Source organism: Pongo pygmaeus, chromosome 15, assembly GCF_028885625.2.
Source record: "Pongo pygmaeus isolate AG05252 chromosome 15, NHGRI_mPonPyg2-v2.0_pri, whole genome shotgun sequence".
NCBI classification, from domain to species: domain Eukaryota; kingdom Metazoa; phylum Chordata; class Mammalia; order Primates; family Hominidae; genus Pongo; species Pongo pygmaeus.
Genome location: NC_072388.2, coordinates 17,369,468 through 17,392,370, shown reverse-complemented (window position 1 = coordinate 17,392,370; position 22,903 = coordinate 17,369,468). Strand labels below are relative to the sequence as shown.

The 22,903-nt window shown below is 36.3% G+C and overlaps 2 protein-coding genes and 1 long non-coding RNA gene across 12 annotated transcripts in view; 1 reads left to right on the top strand and 2 right to left on the bottom strand.

Moving 5' to 3' along the window:
- Nucleotides 1-1,127: 1,127 nt before the first annotated feature.
- The window catches only part of LOC129012642 (olfactory receptor 4N4C-like), an 88,847-nt gene continuing 67,071 nt past the window's right edge, over nucleotides 1,128-22,903 (bottom strand). For 6 of the 10 annotated variants that reach the window (XM_063651342.1, XM_063651341.1, XM_063651351.1 and 3 more), the window contains one exon: nucleotides 1,128-2,242. In XM_063651342.1, coding sequence (XP_063507412.1) covers nucleotides 1,283-2,242 — 960 coding nt within the window. In that variant the 3' untranslated portion in view covers nucleotides 1,128-1,282. Of the gene's footprint in view, nucleotides 2,243-15,824; nucleotides 15,947-18,326; nucleotides 18,380-21,055; nucleotides 21,115-22,903 lie in introns of those variants that run through there. The other 4 variants (XM_063651345.1, XM_063651343.1, XM_063651344.1 and 1 more) reach the window with 2 other exon arrangements.
- On the top strand, nucleotides 13,359-16,122 carry LOC134738125 (uncharacterized). Its single transcript, XR_010123669.1, has 2 exons — nucleotides 13,359-13,471; nucleotides 15,888-16,122. It is a non-coding gene; the product is annotated as an uncharacterized LOC134738125 (long non-coding RNA).
- On the bottom strand, nucleotides 17,409-18,350 carry LOC129012651 (olfactory receptor 4M1-like). The gene has a single exon (XM_054448562.2). It carries the CDS (start codon nucleotides 18,348-18,350, stop codon nucleotides 17,409-17,411), a length of 942 nt encoding a protein of 313 aa, XP_054304537.2.

The following is a 22,903-nucleotide window of genomic DNA, read 5'->3' as shown; positions in this document are numbered from 1 at the left end:
CATGCTGGAAGCATAGGTATGTAAATTACAGGCTTGCAGAAGTAAATGCAGGTGGCTAAGAGCCAGGTCCACTCAATATGACTGTTCCCGCTCACTTTCCTTTATTGCCACATGTGCAGATGTCATGGCACCAGCCAAGCAAAGCCACATGTGCAGGCATCATGGCGACAGCCAGATAGAAGCTGCATTTGCAGAATAAAAGATTAGGGTGGGAGGACCAGTCTTTTCATGGGTTGTGTGAATGACACACCTGGTCAAAGGAATCCCCTGGGCCCTATGCAAATCAGACAGTACCTCCTAGAACCTCCCAATATAACTGACTGCTTTCCCCACAAGTGGGGTTACTCCATTCAGAGCCCTTCTCCCTCTGTATGGGGAAGCTCTTCTCTTCCCTCTTGCCTAATAAACTTTCTGCTCCTTAACCCACTCTGTGTGTGAGTCCGTGTCATTAATCTGCACAACATGAGACAACGAACCGCAGGTATTTCCCCAGACAACGAAGCTGCTTCACTATGCTGAAAATAACTGGAATGACTTATGTAATCTATAATACAATCTGTAGTACTAAATATCTAATAATGTCTAATAATCATCGTGAAGCTCTGAAGAAAAAATAAGTGAAATAATTTCATGACATTTTACCATGAAACAAATTGGCCGCCTTTCTTATCTCTCCACCAAATTTGGGGGGGGAATATATTTATTTATATATTGATTAAATATATATAAAATATATATTTATAAATATATAAAAATATGTTACTTATTTTATATGTATATGTAAATATACATATTTATAAAATATATAAAAACATTAAAATATATATAATTTTTAATATATTTATATAAAAGACTATAGTCTTTTTCACAACATACTTGCAACATACATTTGGTTTTTGATATTTTACAACTTATTAATCTCTGCCTAAAATCTTGCTGATGTTGCTCTAACCAATAGAGGAAAGCATTGTAGATGAACTGCTCCTTTGCTTAAAACATTAAAATGGGTTCTTACCACAATTAAAATATGAAAAATTCTTACCTCAGACTAAAAGACCCTTGCAGTCACATAAGACTTAACCCCTAAATTTCTCACACTTACTCATTATACTTCAACCACTCTGGGGTTTCCTTTATATTCTTTAAATTTAATAAGTTTATTCTCTCATTATGCGTAACTCTCCTCCATTGCCTACAATGGTACCTGGCAAATGGGAGGTACTCAGTGAAAAACAGGACTTGTTAAATGAATGATATGAATTCCAGCCAGAATTCCTCCTTCTCAGTTTCTTATTATAAAGTCCGCTTGACAGACTACATGTTGACTCAATAACCTCTTCATGGAAGTTTTCACTTCCTGGTTGCAAAGGGTATAAATCATAGGATTCATCAATGGAAAGATCACTGTGTGAAAGAAAGAAACCACCTTGTCAGCTGGTAAGGCCCTGAAGGGGCGCGTGTAGATGAAGATAGCAGGTCCAAACATAAGAAGTATAATAATGACATGAGTGGTGCACGTGGACATGGCCTTGTTCCTCGCTTCAGAAGCTGCCCTACGAACATGGCAGAGGATGACTGCATAGGAAGCCAGAAGCCCCAGAAAGCACAGGAGTGTCATCAGGCCACTGTTGAAGACTATCAGAAGCTCCATCACAAACGTGTCGGTGCAAGCCAGCTTGATGACCTGTGGGACATCACAGAAGAAGTTGTCCAGCTGGTTTGGGCCACAAAAAGGCAAGCGGAGGATGAGGACCACCTGGATAATGGAGTGGACAAAACCCCCGAGCCACAGAGCCAACATCATTGCATAGCAGGCTCTAGGGTTCATGACAGTCGAATAGTGCAGAGGCCGGCAGATGGCGATGTAGCGGTCAAAGGCCATCACAACGAGGAGTAATCCCTCCCCTCCTCCAAGGAAGTGCAAGAAAAAGAGCTGAGTGATGCAGCCTTTGTAGGAGATTACCTTCTTCGCAGAGAGGAAGTCCACCAACATCCGGGGAGCCGCAATGACGGAGTAGGATGCATCCAGGAAGGCCAAGTTGCCCAGAAAGAAATAGAGGGGGGCTGTGAGGCCAGGGTCTGACTTTATGGTGAAAATGATGAGGAAATTTCCGGGGAGGATGATAAGGTAGAAAATTAAGATCAGCACAAAGACCAAGAGCTGAATATCTTGACACTGAGTCAGACCAAGGAGGATAAATTCTGTCACTACTGTGTTGTTTGCTATCTTCATTTCTTCTGCCTGTAGAATATCAATAAAAGAGTTTATTTTCAGGCGTTACTTCTAGATTATAGTTCTTGAACTAAACACAAGGTATGCCACATTTATATCATTCTATCTATCTCAGCAACCTAAGAAGTCACTTCTACTGTTTATGCTTCCTCATGATGGCCAGCTCCCGGGTCCTGAAGCCACAGTCTTCCTTCTGTTTCAGTCCTGTGCTTCTGTTTCAGTGCTCACTCATGTGAGACTTGGATGCTTCTGCTCTGAATTTGGTCCTGATTTGTATGAGGCATATGAAAACTTTTCTGACTGAGAAAAAACTTAACCCTAGTTATTGAGGTCTTCATGTTTTACTTTGAATGGAAGATGAGCTGGGATTGAGAGCAAAGAAGAATGACAGAGCTTTTCAAGGGGACAGAAATGTTCCATTTTTAATTATAATGGTTATTATGTACCTATTTTTGTCAAAACTTATTGAGTATTGAACCATACAGCAATTAGTACAATTTGTTTTATATAAATGCTACCTTAGGAATGTTTATCTGAAAACTTTTATAAAGGCAACTGTACTTACCAGAAGTAATTCCCTTTTCTCTCTAGAATATCAACCAAATGAACTCGTCTAAATAAAAAGACTCTTGGTCACTCTGGAGAAAACAAGATCTGAGGCTTCTCTGTACAGTGGCCTCCAAATTGAGACTGTGCTCACGCTTGGGGATGTGCATGATAATTTATTGCTATGAAAGCAATAATAGGAGAATTTCTACAATTACATTATTGTATCCTATTCTTTGAAGTTTCATTTTTGAACATTTTACAGTTTACATAGAATCATGGTATAATTAAATATGAAATGCATAAAGAAGATACATATGTTTTTGATGCATGCTCAAAAAATGGTTTGTGGTTGAAGTAAAAAAAATTTAAAAGCTAAAGATCTTGAGCTAGAACAAAACACTACAATGTGATACAGAAAAATATTTCATATGCTTCTGTTACATGGCACATTTGTTTTAAAATAATGTGGAATATGAAGTGCAGAGTAGAGGGAAAGAGGTTCATTAACTAACTGAATGAGGAGACAGTGTGTAAGAGGAGAGGGAAAGAAACAAAAACAATGAAGTCCAAAATTAAGAAATCAAAGAAAATATTTATAATGGCACATCTATTTGAAACATCAAAAGATATGCTTTTTAAAATATATCTAACCCTAATGTATTAATTAATAGCAGAGGTTTTCAGGTATGGTCAAAATTGGGAATTATGAAAGAAGTACTTAGGCCAGGCACTGTGGCTCACACCTGTAATCCCACCCTTTTGGGAGGCCAAGGCAGGTGGGTCACTTGAGGCCAAGAGTTCGAGACCAGCCTGGCGAAACTCTGTCTCTACTAAAAATATAAAAATTAGCTAGGTGTGGTGGCAGGAGCCTGTAGTCCCAGACACTTCACAGGCTGAAGCATGAGAGTCGCTTGAATCCGGGAGGTGGCAGTTGCAGTGAGCCCATATCGCACCACTGCACTCCAGCCTGGGTGACAGAGCAAGACTCTGTCTCAAAAAAAAAGTATCTTACATCACATGTATGTACCTCACATAGACACACATAAATACACACAAACACATGTATTGTATCCTAACCAAAACAGAAGCATAAAATTTTACATATGATACTCTTCTTCTTTTCTTATTTCTTTTTTTTTATTTTTGGCACTTGGCCATTTATTGACCTTCATATTTATCAGTCTTTCTGTGCATATAAAACCTGCTAATAGAAAAGTCAGGAATCGCTCTCTGCTTACTCTTAAGTTGTGTGCATCTTGCATGTTATTATGCAGTTTGTTATTTCACACTTTCAAAATTTGAGGATGTATTTGGGTCATAGGAGCAACTTTTAAGTATCTCTGAGATTGGGAATTATAGGTTCTTGCACTGTACCTTGCATTTTATTCCCTGTCATCCACTTCTGCTCTCCCATTGACTGTAGTATCTGGAACCTGCTACCATCAAATATCTTTGATTCACTGTGTTCCCTTTGTGTACTTCCCTCTCAGATCTTTCGTTATATCGATAGTGCTCACATCATGCTCATTATGGATCCAGAGACCAAATATAAGTATTCATAAGATGGACATTCATAAGATGGACATTTTTGGCACTTGGCCACTTATTGACCTTAATATTTATCATTCCTTCTGTGCATATAAAACCTGCTAATAGAAAAGTCAGGAATCCATCTCTGCTTACTCTTAAGTTGTGTGCATCTTGCATGTTATTATGCAGTTGTTTATTTCACACTCTTCCAAAAACTGAGGATGTATTTGGGTCATAGGAGAAATTTTCAAGTATCTCTGAGATTGGGAGTTTCAGGTTCTTGCACTGTACCTTGCATTTTATTCTCTGTCATCCACTTCTGTTCTCCTACTGACTCTGTAACATCTGGAACCCACTACTACCAAATATCTTTGATTCACTGTGTTCCCTTTGTGTACTTCCCTCTCAGCTCTTTTGTTATACCAACAGTGCTCACATCATGCTCATTATGGATCCAGAGACCAAAAATATATATTCATAAGGTGGACATTCCTCTAGGTAAAATGAATTAAGTCCTAGCAAAATAAAAGCACAGAAATTCCTGCAAAGACAAGCTTGGTCTTGTCTATATTAGAAGAACATAAATATATTAGAAGGATCACTGTCAGTGGAAGCTGAAATAGAAATCTGAATGACTGCCATTTTCTCTATCCTATATTTCAATTTCAACAGAAGCAAACTTTCATCTGTTCCTGACAATGCTGGAGCAGCACAGAAGAGGAAAGAGTAATGGGTGGGGGCACACATGCATTCCAGCTAAAGGCTGCCCTGTACACTGCCCTGTACTCATGCTTAGAGTCTAGGCTCTTGTTAGAAAATTCATGGAGCAGGTATTTGGGGACTTGATTCCCATCCACAGGCACTAATTCACTCATTTTTCTTTATACTTCCTCATACCTCCTTTTAAAATATTTATTTTATGGCCTTCCACTCCCATCTCACTAAATATTTCTACACTTCATTTTTTAAGTTACACTTTTACTTAAGTTGATTCCTTTTTCTCTATTTTTATCTTCTCGCTTTTTCTCTCTCATATTTGTTCTCTAATTATTCCCCTTGCTTTCCTCTTATCTCTCTTCTATTTTTCTCCTTTGTTGCTTTTATTTCTCAATGTTCTTGCAGTTTCCAATATTTCTCCACTCTCTCTTCTTGTCTCCTCTATTTACTTCTCCTTTATTAGATCTCATATTTGCCTTCCCATTAATTCTGAGAAACATCACTATTGTTTTCTTTTGAAACAATAGTAAGGACAGCACATGAAGTTTCTTCACTCCAATTTTTCTAAGAGTTAAAAATAACTAACCCACCTTTCAGTACTAAATTACTTTCCTTGAATAGTATCCTCCTTAAAATATACTCTGTAAATACTTTTATATTATTTCCCATTACCTCAAATATTTTGTCTGTTTATAACTGATCTTAATAAAAGTGGCACCATTCACCTTTATGCTTGCAAGAAATTTCTCATTAATCCGCCCTACCAGCAAAAACACATTTTATAAATGTTCCCAAAATAAGAATAAGAATGTGATGCCTATTAATATGTGCTATCTAGTTTGTTACCCATAACCTATATAATCACTAATTTTTTGTGTGTTCTGAGAAATGTGGATAAAGTTAAAGAGTATCATGAAATCATTAACTGATACCAATGTTTATAATGCCATGATTTCTAGGCAAAGTAATGGATGTCATTTAAAAAGCCCTCATTTGGGCATCAGTCTATCTGGTTTTAAATTCTTCATTCTGCAATTTTTTTAACCCTGAGATCTTGGGAAGGTCATCTCCCTAGCCTGAGTTATTTTATCTCACTGCGTTGATTTATGAATATAATAAGATGAGAATGATAGCAATAATTAGCATATTGAAGTCCAACTAAACCAAAAATAAACAAGGAAAAAATGTAGATATTAAGAGGGCCTTTAGTTTCTAACAAGTAAATATATAATATAGATCCTCTGTCACTGCCTTTGAAATGAGTTACTAGGGTAATGGTAGCTATGTAAATTTAAGAGATTACAAGAAAAGAATTTATGGAGGCTTCACTTCAGCCAGATTGGTATATGGTAAGACTATTTGTAGAAGAACCTCTCATCCCAGCAGGTGTGGGAACTAGACAGAGCTAGTCTCCTGCAAAATCGTGAAGTTGGTGAAGATTTTCTCTGCACTCTGGCATTTTTGCATTGGATATGATTTCTGTTCCCGCATGTCTTTCAGTTAACAGATATAGGTTTAGGACCAAGTATAAACATTCCCTAGGCAATGTTAATAAAGGCTTTATATATTGCTAATAAATTAATTCTAAATATTAGGAGAAACTGAAGCTATATTATTAAGAACAGGTAAAAGGTGCTACTGTGTTATTGAATTCAGATTCAACATATTAATCTATTTCTGTTATAATTTTGATCTTTGCATTTCAAGGCAGCAGATGTCCCACCTGAGGTGTTACAATATCTGTTTCCATTTCTTCCTTCTTTATGTTCCTTATAAATACAGAGAATGGCAAAAACATTTACCTCTCTAGTAATCTAATGTTCTTCTCAGACAGCAGATATAACCTCCTTCTAATAGAAGGAACAATAACTGATTTTTCCTGATTTCATTCTTAAATATCTCTTCTCAAAGAGGAATATCTTACACTTTGAAATATGCAATCAATTTGTGATGCAATGGAGAATAATACACTTTGGGAATTTGAAGGCTAAAAAAGCTGCAAAACACTTTCAATGGGAATTGTGGAAATGCCAACAAAATGTAGTCAGAGAATGAGATTAGAAACATGTTATATATAAATAGTGAAGTATATATGATTTAAAAGTCACTATGTCACTTCTAAGTTTTAAAATCAACATTCTATCAGTGACAGAGATTACAGAATAGCCAACATGTTTATTAGGTCCATGTGGGCAGAAAGCCGAAAGAGGTTATTTTATTTCTTATGTTACTATTTTTTTTAAAAAGTATATAATAGGAAATCATTGATATATCAAGAAAGGAAGTAATGTGGTCAGGTAAGTAGTATGTTAAATTCAGTATCTTTCTGGTGACAAAGAAACAGTCAAAGAAAAATAAACGATGTTCACAAAGACTCTTTGGCATAATCCTTCTTGGAGAGGAGAACTGCATGTTGAAGGACTAATTCCTCACAAAGAGATGTATTCTTAAATACATCTTATTGTGGTCTTGGCATTTGTTGTTTTCATTTTAGGAATAAATGTTTCCTATGTTCCACTAAAGCAATGACAACTATGTTTTTAAGCTAAATATTACTAAACAGAAGAAAAGTAATTAATAATCCTATAGTAGAACACAATATAATTACATTTCAGTAGATTTATTTTTATTTCAAAAGATTTTTTATTCTAAAAATTAAAATACTAAACAATTTTTCAACAAACATAATGCATAATCAAAAATATTTTGTTCTAATTTATGTCCAATTCAGAAAATAATAAGTGGGAAAAATGGAACATGGGGAAAAAAGAAAAAGGGAGAAAGAGATACACAAAATCATAAAGGTAAAAAAAAAATGGGCGGGAGAAATGCAAGAACAGGAACATATGCAAAGACAGTAATGGAATAACAGGAAATAAAAAAAGACAGAGAGGCACAAAAATGCATATTTTGCAAAACTATATACCAAATAAACTAATAAATGCAGTGTTTACTTTCTTAAAAGAAACAGAAAACAAGTGATATAAGTAAAGAAACACATGGAAAAACATTCCCGTCTTTGAGTATATTACAGTCTTTCTTGCTACCGAAGACTTTTTGAAATATGATTTTTTCATAATTATAGACATAATTAGGGACTTTGCTTCCTAATGTTTTCCACAATACTTAAAATGCAGATAGTCTGATGATCTAAATTAATCCTTAGAATGAAGGCTTGTTATTCCTGCTAGGAAAGATTTGTCTCCCTAGACTATCTTAGAAGCTAAAACCATGAACCAGGCTGTATTGTAGTGTCTACAATGCAGCACCGAACAAGACAGAAAATATCCCTGTTCCTGGGGATTTTACATCCTAAAGCATGGAAACAGACAACGAACAAACATACCAGAGAGAAAACAACTGATTGTAATGAGTGCTATGATAAAAATATAAGAGAGCAGAATAGACTACTATTCCAAGTGAGCTGGCCAGAGAAGGCCTTTCTGACAAGGTGACAACATTTCAGTTAAGATCTGAATGACAGAACTACACCGTCTCTGGGAAGATCTGAAGATAGATTTGTTGAAAGCTCATGAAGGGAGAGACTGGTGCATTGAGAAGCAGAAAGGAGGCTAGTGTGGCAAGACAGTAGTGAGCAAATGGAAAAAATTGTTAGGGAAGATAGAGAGGTAGAGCTGATATAGGCCAAATGGCAATCGGTCAACATACTATGTGTGAGAGGTAACAGGCAGAGGAGTGTTCCTATCTGATTTACATGTTTAAAATGTTGCACTGGCTACTGAGTGAAAAACGGGCTATAGAATGCAAGAAGTGGAGGCAAGGGGAACAGTAGGGAGCATTTGAAGTACTATTAATATAAATAAGAGATGATGGTAGGTTAGGATAAGAGGTAAAAAAGAAGACAGAAGAAAGAATTTATACCAAAGATAAACTTTGGAGAGATGATGAATGGGACTTATTGAAGGACTGCATATGAGAGGTATGGAAGCAAGAGTAACTCAGAAATTTTAATGGCATAACCATAAGGTTGGAAATTAGGCAGTGTGCTTTAAACATACTTGACTTAAAAAATGTATTTAATTTTTGAATACCTAACATATTCACATTTTTAAATAAAAAATAATTCATACAGTGAGAAATTTCCTTCTTATATCTGTCCCTACATGCCCATTTCACCCCATACCTCAAAATTGGAAGCTAATATTAATTTTTGTATCCTTCAAGAAATTTATGTGTATTTACAAGCAAGCATGAAAATAAATTCTTGGTTGTATTTCTTAGAATATAATGTATATACATTAAAATACACATATTTAAGTGTTCAACTTGGTAACTTCTGTTAAATAGATGCACTTTAGAAATTAGTATTCCAAACAAGATAAAGAATATTTCCATCCCTCCAGAAAGGTTTCTTGTGATATTTGCCATCCACCCCACCCATCTATCATCTTAATGAGCTTTCATCTTCTAATTCCTAATAGCACAGATTAGTTTTGCCTTTTCTTGGATTTTATAAAAACAGAAGTATATGACATGTGTTATTTTGTATCTGGTTTTAAACTCAGCATTGTGATTTAGAGATTCATGTGCGTTGTTGCATTTTCTGTAGTTGTTTCTTTTTACTGTGGACTAATGTTTCATTATATACTTAACCCTAAGTTTGTTTATTATCATTTTATCCTTTTATGGACATTTGGGTTGTCTCAAATCTTATGCCACCAATAAGGTTTTCATTAACATGCTAATGTAAATCATTTCATAGACATGTCTTGGCTAAACACGGGTGGGATTATCAGGTCATAAGGTAGCTGTTTGTTTACATCTACCTGAAATTACCTGAAGTTTCTATTAAGTTTTTCAGAGTGGTTAGCCATTGTAAATTCCCAACATCAATGTATGAGAGTTCAAGTTACTCCAACAATTAATTCACCAGCATTTGCTGTTGTGTTTTACTTATGCCATTATATTTTCTGCATTTCTAACGCTTTGATGTCTTGTGCCTTCCTAACACTGGAGGAACTGTCCCTCCTATGGCTAGCCAATTCCTAGAGATGGTAAAAGCCTCACTTGCGACCTATCCAGAACCCATACTCCAGCCACTTCTTTTATCAGGCACCTATAGAGCTATTACACTCCAGGCCACTATTTCCCTTCCCTAATCACCCCAGGGCCAAGTACCAGACACTTAGAGACAGCCCCTAACCTCCGGAACCCACTGGAATTATTCAATCTAGCCAATTCTGAACATGCTGATCATGCCCCATCCATTTATTTCCACAGAAACCATGATAAAGGCTCTTACCTGCATTTTTCCCATTTCCCCACTCACCTAACCAACCTCCTATTTGTAGGGATTTGTGAGTCTAAAAACTTCTTCCTTCGTGACAGTCATTTCCATGGCTGTGTGTCTTACCATTCCCGATTAAAATAAATACCAGGCACCTTTAAAATAATTGGTGCAGCAGACAAGGCCTACATCTTGATGGCAGCTACATTGTTTTTGTCAGTAGTTGCCACAGACTCCCAACATAAAATTGTGGAGCTCGGAAAGCTGAGTCCTCCCAGTGCTGCTGTATAGTCTAGAGTGTCAAGTGCCTGGGACTGAGCACCTGGAGGCACTCAATATATTTCTCCATGTTGGTAGAGCATCCGGGGTCCAGGAGAGAGCACGTGATGGTGAGGATGTATTGGTAATTGGCTATATAAGCTTCTAGAAAGATTCCTCTGATGGGGATGAGAACTGACTGCCTTCCTAGTGCCATGGATGAATCTGGTCCACTGACCAGGCAGCAATAACAGGCAATGGGGAAACAGTCATTTTTATGGACGTGTCTAGTCTCCAATATGTTATATGTTCCTGGGGCACTTGATAAACCCCTTCCTCTTTTCCTTCTCTGCTATTTTGTCCTGTTCCTCAGAGTAGTGGGAGCGTGCTCTGCCTGAACACTTGATCGTGTGTTTTGGACCATTCCCTGCTGAGTAATGACGTGCATCTTTTCGTGAACTTGCTAATCACTTCTGTATCTTCTTTTCTGGAATGTCTGTTCACATTTTTTGCTGATTTTTCTTTACTTGAAGACAGAGAGAAACAGGGAGGTTAAGAGAGACAAAATTTTCCTGCCAGTGTATGATTTCCTTATTAATTTGATGATAGTGTATCTTTGACGAGCAGTAATTTTTAATTTTTTGAGGTTCATTTGATCACTTTTTATGATTATAGCTGCTTTTATGCTGCTTAATAAATCATTACTTATTCCAATTTTGTAAGCAAATATATTCTTCTATGTTTTCTTCTAGATACTTTATATTTCTAGTTACTACATTTAGGAGTATAATTCAGCTCTGAAGATGCCTTTATTTGATTATAGTTTCACTGAGATAAAAACTATTTTCTCTTGTCATAATATAACTCTTCACTGGTTTACATTTTTGTTGTTAAAGAAGTTAGATCAGTCGGGTGTGGTGGCTCCTGCCTGTCCCAGCACTTTGGGAGGCTGGGGCGGGTGGATCACTTGAGGCCAGGAGTTCAAGACCAGCCTGGCCAACATAGCGAAACCCCTTCTCTACTAAAAATACAAAAATTACTCAAGCATGGAGGCATGGGCCTGTAATCCCAGCTACTCAAGAGGCTGAGGCAGGAGAACCACTTGAACCTGGGAGGTGAAGGCTTTAGTGAACCGAGATCGAGCCACTGCCCTGGAGCATGAGATACAGAGAGTGAGACTCTACTACAAAAAGAAAAAAAAATGAAAAAGAAGAAGAAAGAAAAGGAAGGAAGGAAGGAAACCAGTGAGATACTATCCTGACTGCCTTTCCCTTGAAGATGATCTCTACTTTCAACGTCTGCTTAGTTGTCTTTATTGATCTGCAGTTCTACTATTATGTGCCCAAATGTGCATCTTGTTTGTTTTTTGTTTTGTTTTTTGTTTTTTTCTTGTCGCAGAGTCTGGTTCCGTCGCTTAGGCTGACACACAGTGCACTGTTGGGATCATAGCTCACTGCAGCCTCAAACTCCCAGGCTCCATTGATCTCTCACCTCAGCCTCCAGAGTAGCTGGGACTACAATTAGGCATCACCACCCCGGCTAATTTTTTTTCATTTTTTTGTAGAGACCGGGTTTCACCGTGTTGTTCAGTTGCTCTCAAACATCTGGGCTCAAGCGATCTGCCTGCCTTGGCCTCCCAAAGTGTTGGGATTACAGGTATGAGTCACCACACCTGCCCCCTAAATGTGTATTTTAAAACATTTATCCTATTAATATTTTGGTGGGATTCCTGATTATGAAGTTTTGTGGCTTTTATTAGGTTTGGAAAAATGTCAGCAATATTTCTTCAATATAGCCTCCGCTACATTTTATCTACCCTTTCCTTTGAAATTAATGAGATATATTTAGATCGTTGTGTTCTATTTTCAATATCTTAGTCTCTTCATACCAGTATGTCTCTTCCCTGCATAATTCAGTTCCTTAGCTGTATATGCTAAGTTACTGATTCTAATTTACAACTAAATACATTTGTTGAATTTTTAATCTGAATCTGAATTTCTCTTTTTCTTAAGATTTTCTGTTTATTTTTACAGCGTCTTTGTCCCTCTTCATATTTTCATTCCCTTCTTTTTTTAAACATACCAAATCTACTTAATTTACATTCTATATCTCTTTGGTGGTTTTGGTCTTTCTCTGTGTTGTTCTTCTGATTCTCCCTCACAGAGCCTTGCTTTATTGTGTATTCACTCATGTCTGACTGTAAGCTCTTCTTTTTTTTTTTTCTTATTATTTTTTTTTGAGACAGTGTCTCACTCTGTTGCCCAGGCTGGAGTGCAGTGGCACCATCTCTGCTCACTGCAACCTCCACCGCCGCCCGGGTTCACGGCCTTCTCCTGCCTCAGCCTCCTGGGTAGCTGGGACTACAGGTGCCCGACACCACTCCCTGCTAATTTTTCGTAATTTTTAGTGGAGACGGGGTTTCATCGTGTTAGCCAGGATGGTCTCTATCTCTGACCTCTTGATCCGCCGGCCTCGGCCTCCCAAAAGTGCTGGGATTACAGGCGTGGGCCACCGCGCCCGGCCACCTCTTACTTTTTGAAAGTCTATCTACAGAATATTCTAAGTCCTGGAATAAATGTAAGAACCTCCAGAAGATACTGGTGTTTCTTTCTGTAAAGAGACGTTACAAGTCTGGAACCAGAAACTTTGAACAAAATTATTAGCATGCAGTGAACAAAATTATCAACTTGTGATGAATTTCAAACTCAAAAAATGTGTGATCCCACTTGTGTTTCATTAATTTTTGTTTTCTCTCTTTTGCGTTTTTGAGGTGGTGGGATTTTTTTAAAAGTTATTTTATACTACCCTAAGAATATATATCCTTTGGGACCTTAGGTAGTTTTGGAATATATCATTGGGTGAATATACCATGGTGTGAATCCTGGGCTCTGTCTGCTATCCATCTGCAGCCCCACCACCAGGCTTGAAAACAGAATGTAAGTCTTCACAGTAAAAGCTGGTTTCTGTTCATTTATTTCTCTGGTTTCCGAGTTTTATATTTTTAAAGATGTTTATCCAAAACATATATTTTCTCTTCTTTTTTTAGTGAGAGATCCACAGGATGGAAATGGAGTACAGTTCTATGGTTTCTGCATTGTCAGAGCAGATAGCATTTTGTACAGTTCTACCTTGCTTACCTTAGTTTTAGTCTTAGGTTTATAGTTTAATAAGCCTAATATTGGATTAAATACAGTAGCCCCCTCCTATCCACAGTGTCTACTTTCTGTAGTTTCTGTTGTCCATGGTCAACTTCAGTCCAAAAAATGTTAAATGGAACATTCCAGCAGCAAACAATTCGTAAGTTTTAAATTATGCCCCATTCTAAGTAGCGTGATGAAATATCAAGCTTTCCTTCTCCATTCTTCTAGGGACATGAGTCATCCCTTTGTCCAGTGTATCCATGTTATACATGCCACCTGCATGTTAGTAACTTAGTAGCCACCTTGGTTATCAGTTAGACACAGCATCACAGTGCTTGTGTTCAAGTAATCCTTATTCTATTTAATAATGGCCCCAAAGTGCAATAGTAGTAATGTTGGCATATTGTTATAATTGTCCTATTTTATTATTAGTTGTTATAAATCTGTTACTGTGCCTAATTTATAAATTAAACTTTATCATAGGCATGTATGTATAAGAAAAACAGAGTATATATAGGGTTTGGTACTATCCATGGTTTCAGGCATCCACAGGTGTCTTGGAACATATCTCCTATGGATAAAAGAGGACTACTGTGTGTATATATGTGTGTGTGTGTGTGTGTGTGTGTGTGTGTGTGTGTGTGTATACCCAGCCTTTTGTCCTAGTCACATGTTTGAATGTAATTTGTTCTCTGGTAATTTCATCAAAAGAGTTCTTAAAAACAACGTTCTCAGATTTTTGTTGCATATTTAAAACTTCGTGGCCTTTTTATTTAAATGCCAGTTTTGTGGGATATAAAATCTGAGGGTTACACTTATTTATGTAAAGCATGTTGTAGCTTGTCTTCACCTGGACCTCTATTTAGCGGTAATTATATTTTGGAACAATGCATGATAGGCCAACTGGCCTGCTTACAATGGAGCTGGAGGGGTGAGACTTTATAAACCTTGTTAAAGAAAATCCCTGAGAAAAAAGATTACCAGTGATACTTGTTTTGTTCTTTATATATTCATATGTTTTCAACTTTTAATGCATATATATTATTTTAGTCATTAAAAAAACAAAAATCTTTAATTTTGTTTGAGCAATAAAGCTCTTTTTTAACCAGATGTAATAATAAAATTCTGGTTAATATTGAGATTAGCAAAAAGCCAGAAGATGAATGAGATTTGGGTTCTGAAATCTCACACAAGTCAGTGTATAATTGAAAGTATAATCACAATACTGAACTAAAGATAATTTACTCAATCGGGATATTGCTGATTTTAAACATAGTAGCTCAGCGGCAGTTTTGAAAGAAGGAGGAGTAGGAGAGACTGAAGGGGGGAAAAAAAAGAGATTAAAAGACATTTAAAGTAACTGAAAGAAAATGTAGGAGTTATATAGGGAAAAGGAGTCCTGAGACATATTTTCTATTTGACTGCTGAGGATACTGAGCTATTTGGAAACAATATTCAATGAGACAACGTTGCATATGAGGTTAGCACCTATTTCTTCTACACTAACCTGCCTTATCCCTGCCCATTATTTAAGTCAGGGTTTCTCAGCCTGATGGAGTTCTTTATTCTCAGCACTATTGACATTTTGGGCCAGATAATTCATGTGTGAGTCAGGGGCTGGGGGCTGTCCTGTGCATTGTAAGATGTCTAAATAGTACAAGATGCAATATACGTCCTCAGTTGTGACCACCACAAATGTCTCTGGGCACTTCCAAATGTCCTCCAAGGGGTGAAAATGCTCTCAGTCCTTATTCCAATTATGTCCTCCATGAATCAGGCTCAGTTATTACTTACTAGAGTTTGCCAAAAGTTCCCCTTTTTCTTTACTGATATTAATTTCTAATTTCAGATAATATTCCTAAGTAAGCAATTAGTTACCACACTACTATGTTTATGGCTTTTTCCTTTGTATTACTAGCTTCAATATTTTCAGTAAATATCCTTCTATGGTACAGTGTGCTGGTGTTTGAAGAGCATATCAAATCAGTGGTCTCTTTCCCAAGAACATCAGTCCTAGTTTGATGAAAGACAAGTGACACAATGAATAGAAGTCTAGCTAGATCAAATACAGAGAAATGACAGTAAGATGATAAAAGATTTAGAAACATAACTCATCATTTTATATTTTATATATATAAATCTTTTTTACTTTATATTTTTTCATGCTGTGTTACAAAATGTTAGAGAAGTCTACTGTTTTATTCACTTCCAGGTGATGAGAAGTCAACTCAAAAATCAGGACTCATAACATCAATCCGTGCCTTTGGGTTCCTAGAAAAGAAGTAACACAGCATTGAAGATCGAAGAAGGTCACCATAAGGAAAAATTCCCAAAGCGAAAAACAAGCTTTGTGTACCACCATTCCATCCTGTGCATCCGAGGTACACTGGGTCTGGCACAAATTACCTCCTCAATTAATAAATAAAATCTCTGTAAATAAATAGTAACTCTAGGAATAGTTATACCATTTATTTTTATACATTCATTCCCAATGTTGACAAGGATCTAATTCACTTAAAATTTAGTCCATATTACATTATCAAATTTAAAAAATAAGACTAAAGCTTAATACACCCAATGCATTCTTGCCCTTCAATGAAAAGATTCCCTAGTTTTGAAATAAAAAACTAATAAATTTAAGTAAAAAAACATATAAAATCAAATGTTCTAATCTACCTCTTACATTCTGAAGCTTGGAGAGTGAGTTTTTAGTGCTTGAGAACAGGAAATCAGTCCCTAATAATTCTCTAAGGGATCATGGGAACGAATACATCTAGGTTTCTCAGTGGGAAAGAACTCTGAATTAAGTACTAACAAAAACAGCACCCTGCCAATTTAAGTCTAACATGAGAGGCAGAATTAGCAATTATGGAAAACATACAAAAGTGGCAAAGGAGATGATAGTTTAGAAAAAAATTACACGGCTAGATGTCTACCAATCCCAGTCAACCTAGAAGCTTTCTCCCCAAGCCTGCTTTCACTCTGAAGGATGTTGTAAGTAGGGGCTGGCTATAAAAATTGCTAGTTGCCTGGAGGCTTCATCTGGAATGACATGAATCTCATGTATCAGCCAAATTATACTCTGCTTTGAATTCATAAAAATTGTTTTCATAATGTGATAAAATTTTGAGTTCTGTCTCCAAACTGTTGAATAGACATCACCTGAAATATAAACTGAAATACCTTGTATAAATGAATCCTCATTTTCCATCAACTCTGGAAATAAGAGGAGATAAAGGACAAATAATCTGTTTTCAGACCCAGCAGTTGTTTACCAGATACCATTCCACTGAGCCAACACTGAAACATGACAACAATATTTATTTGCTAACTTGAAGCTAGCTGCACCCATATGCTTGCCATTTACTTCATATTTGTAATGGACACGTCTCCATGTCTTATTTATTTTTCTCAACATGTTCCCCTCAAAGCCAGAGCCTCTGCAGAGTAGTTACTCAATAAACAATTAGTTAAAATGTACTTTAGCAGATTATTATTATATCTCAAATTCTAATAATGATCTGTCAGGAATTTCAGGGTAGGTGTGAGTAAATTTATTTTCATCTTAATGCCTCTATCTTTTCAATATAAAGAGGAATTAATAGAGAAAAATTATAGTAAAATTTTAAGAACACAAATGAAAGGAGGAAGTGAATGCAGCATTATTACTGCAAATACTTCCTGCTTTAGGACAATGATCCTCAGGAGGACTATAAAATGTATAATCTATCTTTCACTTCTCTTTACACAAAATATATTTGGTGACCAACTTCCTCATGGCTGCCTTTACTTCCTTGTTTCTCAATGTGTAAATAATGGGATTAAGTAAAGGGAATATTACAGTAAGAAACACAGACACCACTTTATCTAGGGAAAATGAGTCAAATGGGCGAGCATAAATGTAGATGGATGGCCCAAACATTAGCACCACAATGGTAATGTGGGAATAGCAGGTGGACATGGCCCTGTTGGTATCCTCACCTGAGCCTGAATGTTTCTTGAGCAAGGCCAGAAGGAAGGCATAGGACATTAACAGAGCAATAAAACACACCACAGAGATCAGACCACTACTACAGATCATCACTAACTCCTCTGGGAAGGTGTTGGCACAGGCAATCCGGACAACCTGTGTGATGTCACAGAAGTAACTGTCTAACTCACTGGGCCCACAGAAAGGAAGTCGAACAATGAGAGCCACCTGTATTATAGAATGAATGAAGCCCCCCATCCAGGAGAGAGCCACCAGGATACAGCAGAGACGTGGATTCATGATGGTAGCATAGTGGAGGGGTCGACAGATAGCAGCGTAGCGGTCAAAGGCCATCACTGTGAGCAAGAACATCTCCGAAGCCCCAACAAAGTGTGAGAAGAAGAGCTGTGCAATGCATCCACCAAAGGAAATTATCTTCCTCTCCACAAAGAAGTCTATGAGCATTTTAGGGGCTGTAATGGAAGAGTACCAAATATCAAGGAAGGCCAGATTAGCCAACAGGAAATACATAGGAGAAGTCAGATGAGGGTCTAGCCTGATGGTGCAAATGATAAGGATATTTCCTGGTAGGATGAACAAATAGAAGGATAGAAATATAACAAATAGGACTAGTTGGAAATCCCGAGTCTGGGACAGGCCAGTGAGAACAAATTCTGTCACCTTGGTGTAATTTGCAGTTTCCATTTCTTCAATTTACTCTTTTCATAATATAGCTATGAAAATTAAAGAAACTATAATTAGTCCACATAGCATTTACCTAGAGTTATATCACTGCTTTCAAAATTGTCATACGTTCCCTGTCACTAACAGGTTACATGAGGATACATTTGGTTGCCCATTTTATATTTGATAAACCAAGAGGGAGAGAGTATGTGATTAACTTATAAATTGGAAACATTAAAACTATATGAAGTGTGGCATATATTTGAAACTCAAATCTCAGCTTGTTAATGTTAAAAATCTTACTTTTTCTGAAATTCGGCAATGCACTACTTCTTCCCCCAAACATCTACATTAGTAAGCAATATGTGAAAGTACTTCTTAGTGTAGCCAAATTTTAGACTGGCAATCAGAGGTGTGGCCTCTTTTTTCTAGATCTTTTTTTTGTTGCAAAATCTTGCCAACCTGGAAACTTAGGCTTGCATTCTAATAGCACACATACAGATCTAGCAGTATTTTAGTTGTGATACAGAAAAGAGATCCCAAGGCTTCATAAGTAGTGAATGGACATTTTTTTCCATAACCGTAACCAAAACCTGTACAGCTTAATCCTTGGTAACAGGTAACCAGCCACAATATACAGCTATGCAAGGCCCTATATAAAAAATTCTTCTAGCTGTGACCAGATTCATCAATACCTGATACTACATTGAGTATAAAATTTGCTCACCATTGCAGGAACATAAGTAGGTGTAGTGATCTGAGAAATGAGTATGCTTGCTACCCAATTTGATTCTCAGCTGATCTGCTCTGCTGTTTCAAGGTGACAATGGGAATAATATTATTTTTAAAATTTTGCTTACTGCTCTGTATTGAACCTGACACCACTAAGTAGAACAAAACTTGTCAAATAAAAATGACATTAGAGTTCACGTTACCAAATATGCTTTTCTTTAAGTAAGGTTAAAAACTGCCACACCAAAGTAAGTTTTGTTGTAACCAACATCAAATACAAAAGAGTTGTTTCTTTTCTGTTGATGTGATATTTTATGATATTGCCTCTCCTATTACTTAAAAAAATTAAATATGAAAAGGAATTTTTAAAAAGTTAAGGTTCTGTAAAACCAAATAGATGTGGCTGTGTCCAAACACTTATGGGCACTCTGTATACTACTGAGAAAAGAAATTAAATGCACCATTTTTGGAACCTACTGACTCAATTTATACATAATTTAACAAACATAGATAAATGAATTTCAGTATCTTATAGAAGCATTGTATTTTGAAGAAGGGATGGCTTACTACAAGCAGACACACACACAAAAAAACAGTGTTTTCCAGGAATCTGGTAGCAAGCGGAAGAAAGGTAAAAATACTCAGAAATTGAGTAGTGTGGGACTATTTAGAAAAGGGATCAATTTCCCCATGTCCATAAATTGCCCAGTGTGGACCTCAGTGAGTTAATTAAGCATATTTAATAAGATTGAAAAATTTAAAATTTGGTTTAGGAAGATTTTAATCAAAAGAAAGATAATAAGGTTATCCAGAATGACACATTTCCTAAGATTCCAAAAAACAATGATCTTATTGTACTTACCTGGAGGAGGCAGCTCATAGCCCCCATAACTAATAACACAACAAGTATAGCTTATAATTATATACTTGCTGTGTTATTAGTTATGAGGGCTATGAGCTAGTTGTGTACTAACTCATTTACATTCACTGATAAGTCAACTATGAGGTTCCAACAATCAAATAAATTTCTACCAAAAACATCTGAAATATTATGATTACTCACCTCATTTATATATTTTGCTATTATGCTATGTAGTTTTTGACGAGATGGAAGTGATTATTTGTTCCTAAGTAAATAATTGTCCCTTTATTATTGAAAGGAAATGAATATTTCAAAGCGGTAAATACCATTACAAGACCATATGCTTTTTTTTATTATTATGGGGACATGATGCAATGATTCTGAGTGTCGTCACACAAAACACCCCTGCCTCCTCTGCTCTACTCCATACCCATTCCACGAAAACAGAAGTAGAAAATGGCACTAATCTAGAAAGAATTTAGGTGAATTAGTGTTGAAGTCTTGAAAAGACAAACATACATCAGGTATTATGGAATCGAAAGGGTGATTTTACCAGAAAAAAGTGTCAAAGAGATTTTCTTTTGTACCTCAGTGTTCAAGATATGTCATAAAATTAGAAACTAATGATGTATACTTTTCATTAAGAACCAAAATCAACCACATTTATTCCTTAGGACAAAAATACAAAGGATTCATCCCTCCACACTCCTTGATGAGTGTCTCTGTCCTCCTCCCTTCACAAGTGTCAAGTGGAAAAGAAATATTTTGCTGGAGCATCTCAATCCAATAGTCAGGCAGCCAATCAAACCCCCGACTCCCAAAGCTAGTAATGCTCAGCCACTACTCATAACACACACACACACACACACACATATACCACTACACCATGTCACTTCCTCAAGGAAGAACAAACACCTAGTTTCCCTACATTAACATAACCATTACCTAAAATACCATAAATCATGCAACAATTCTTATTCTGTCCAGCACTTGCATTTAAAGCATGTCAAAACAAAGCTATCTACATGTGATATTAAAAGTCAATTCCTAAATGTACAGCTTCTGTGTCACTTCTATAAACTATTCATTTGTTTATCCCACAAATATTTAGAGAGTATCTACTATATGCTACCTGCTGAGACGCAAAAATGAACAAGGAAGAATCAATCTCTGCCTCATCAAACTTCCATTCTGAAAATATAGACAGACAATAAATAAGTAAACAAGCAAATAAAAATAAAATAAAATATAAATAAGTAAAATAAAATAATTGCTACTAGTGCTAAAAGACAAGCAGGATATAAAAAGAAGGCAATGGTAGAGTAAATGATGATGGGGGTGGTATGTGTGTGACAGAGTATTTTAGAAAAGGTTCTGAATTGGTGACATTTTTCTAACTTTGAAAGTTTGAAGAAAAGCATTTTAGGAATAGAGAATAGTAAATGAAAAGGCCTTGTGTCATGAAAGAGTTTCTAAGAACTGTAGAAGACCCAAAACTAGTAGAAGCGTAAGAACAAAATAAAGATTTAGTCAAAGACCAAGTAATGTAGCCCACAATAATAAAATTTGATTTCCAATTTTCTTTCAATATGTTTTACAATAAAACTCAGGAGAGTTTTACTGTACAATTTGCAATTTAGAAATATCACCCTGGCTGCTATGTGAATAAATTGGAGTAAGACAACATTACAGGAAAAATAAAAATATATATATATGTATATATATGGCTTAAACTAACAATACAGCAATAACTATTTGGAGAGAATAATAATTTGTTTAGAAAATATTCAGGAGATGCAACTGGCAGGATTTATCAATGGATCATAGGTTGCTATTGTCATACTACCAAAGGCAGCTGGAATTTGAACTCCACAATGGCAATTTAAAAATATTGTTTTCCTATCTTCTGTGTCTAAAATGAGGTTCATCCAGCACATACCACGTCCTTAATAAAATTGGGCTAAATAAACTATACATACTTGGGTATGCTCTGTAACACCCCAAGAAAGGCTGGGAATTGTGCCAAGAAAACCCAAAGCAATTATGTTTATGGGAAATTCTTGGGGGAGATAAGCCACTCATGAAGATTGACTTAGGGCATTTTTTTCTAAGGTTGCCATTGAGGAGGGGATGTCTATTTCAAATCAGTGCTTACTCTTAGAGCAGTGGTTGGATAAGTTGCCTAAGAAGATTTACTTCATCTTACATCCACCCACCTACTCTTCCTAAGCTTCTGCTCCTCTTTTAACAACATCTAGAAAATTCCCATTCTTAATCTATAGGGACGTAGTACCTAGAGGATGACTATGGAAATACCCAGGAGTACAGGTGCATTCCCTGTAGGTGAGGGAACTGTGAAATCTCCTCAAGAGAAGCAATGCTTTGGGGGAAAACAAGAATCTGCGTGATGTTGAGGTTGTGAAATCTTCCTCTATGACAGTTTCTTCATAGCAAAAGGAGGGATTTTAACTAGAATTTTAAGAATTGTTCTACCTCTAAAATCCTATGATTCCATTAAAGTAAAAGTAGGTTGAGAGTAAAATTCTCAGAAAGGTATATTAAGAAAGATTTGGGTAGCAATAGGGAGAAACAGTGATGTAATCACCACTGTGGATATATACAACACTTCTTAGAAATAATGCGAATTAATTTTCCTATTTTTAGGATATTGAGCTCACTTATTCTGTGGGATGGTGAGGAAGGAGTATACAGAAGCATCTTCACCATATAGATGGGTATAGGAAACCCGGGGACCTCGAGTGTCATAAATAAATGAGTAGCAGAAAATATCAAGATGTAGTTATTACATTGATTTTCTGTATGCATTGTTGCCCACAGTAAACAAGGCAAGAAGAAACCATTAGGATCAGAGAAGAGCTGATCTCAGTATTAGACTATTTTGAAGATCATTGCCGCTTATTTCTCTTTTAATATGCTTTATTATTATTATATTATATTTAATAATATACTTTAATATGTT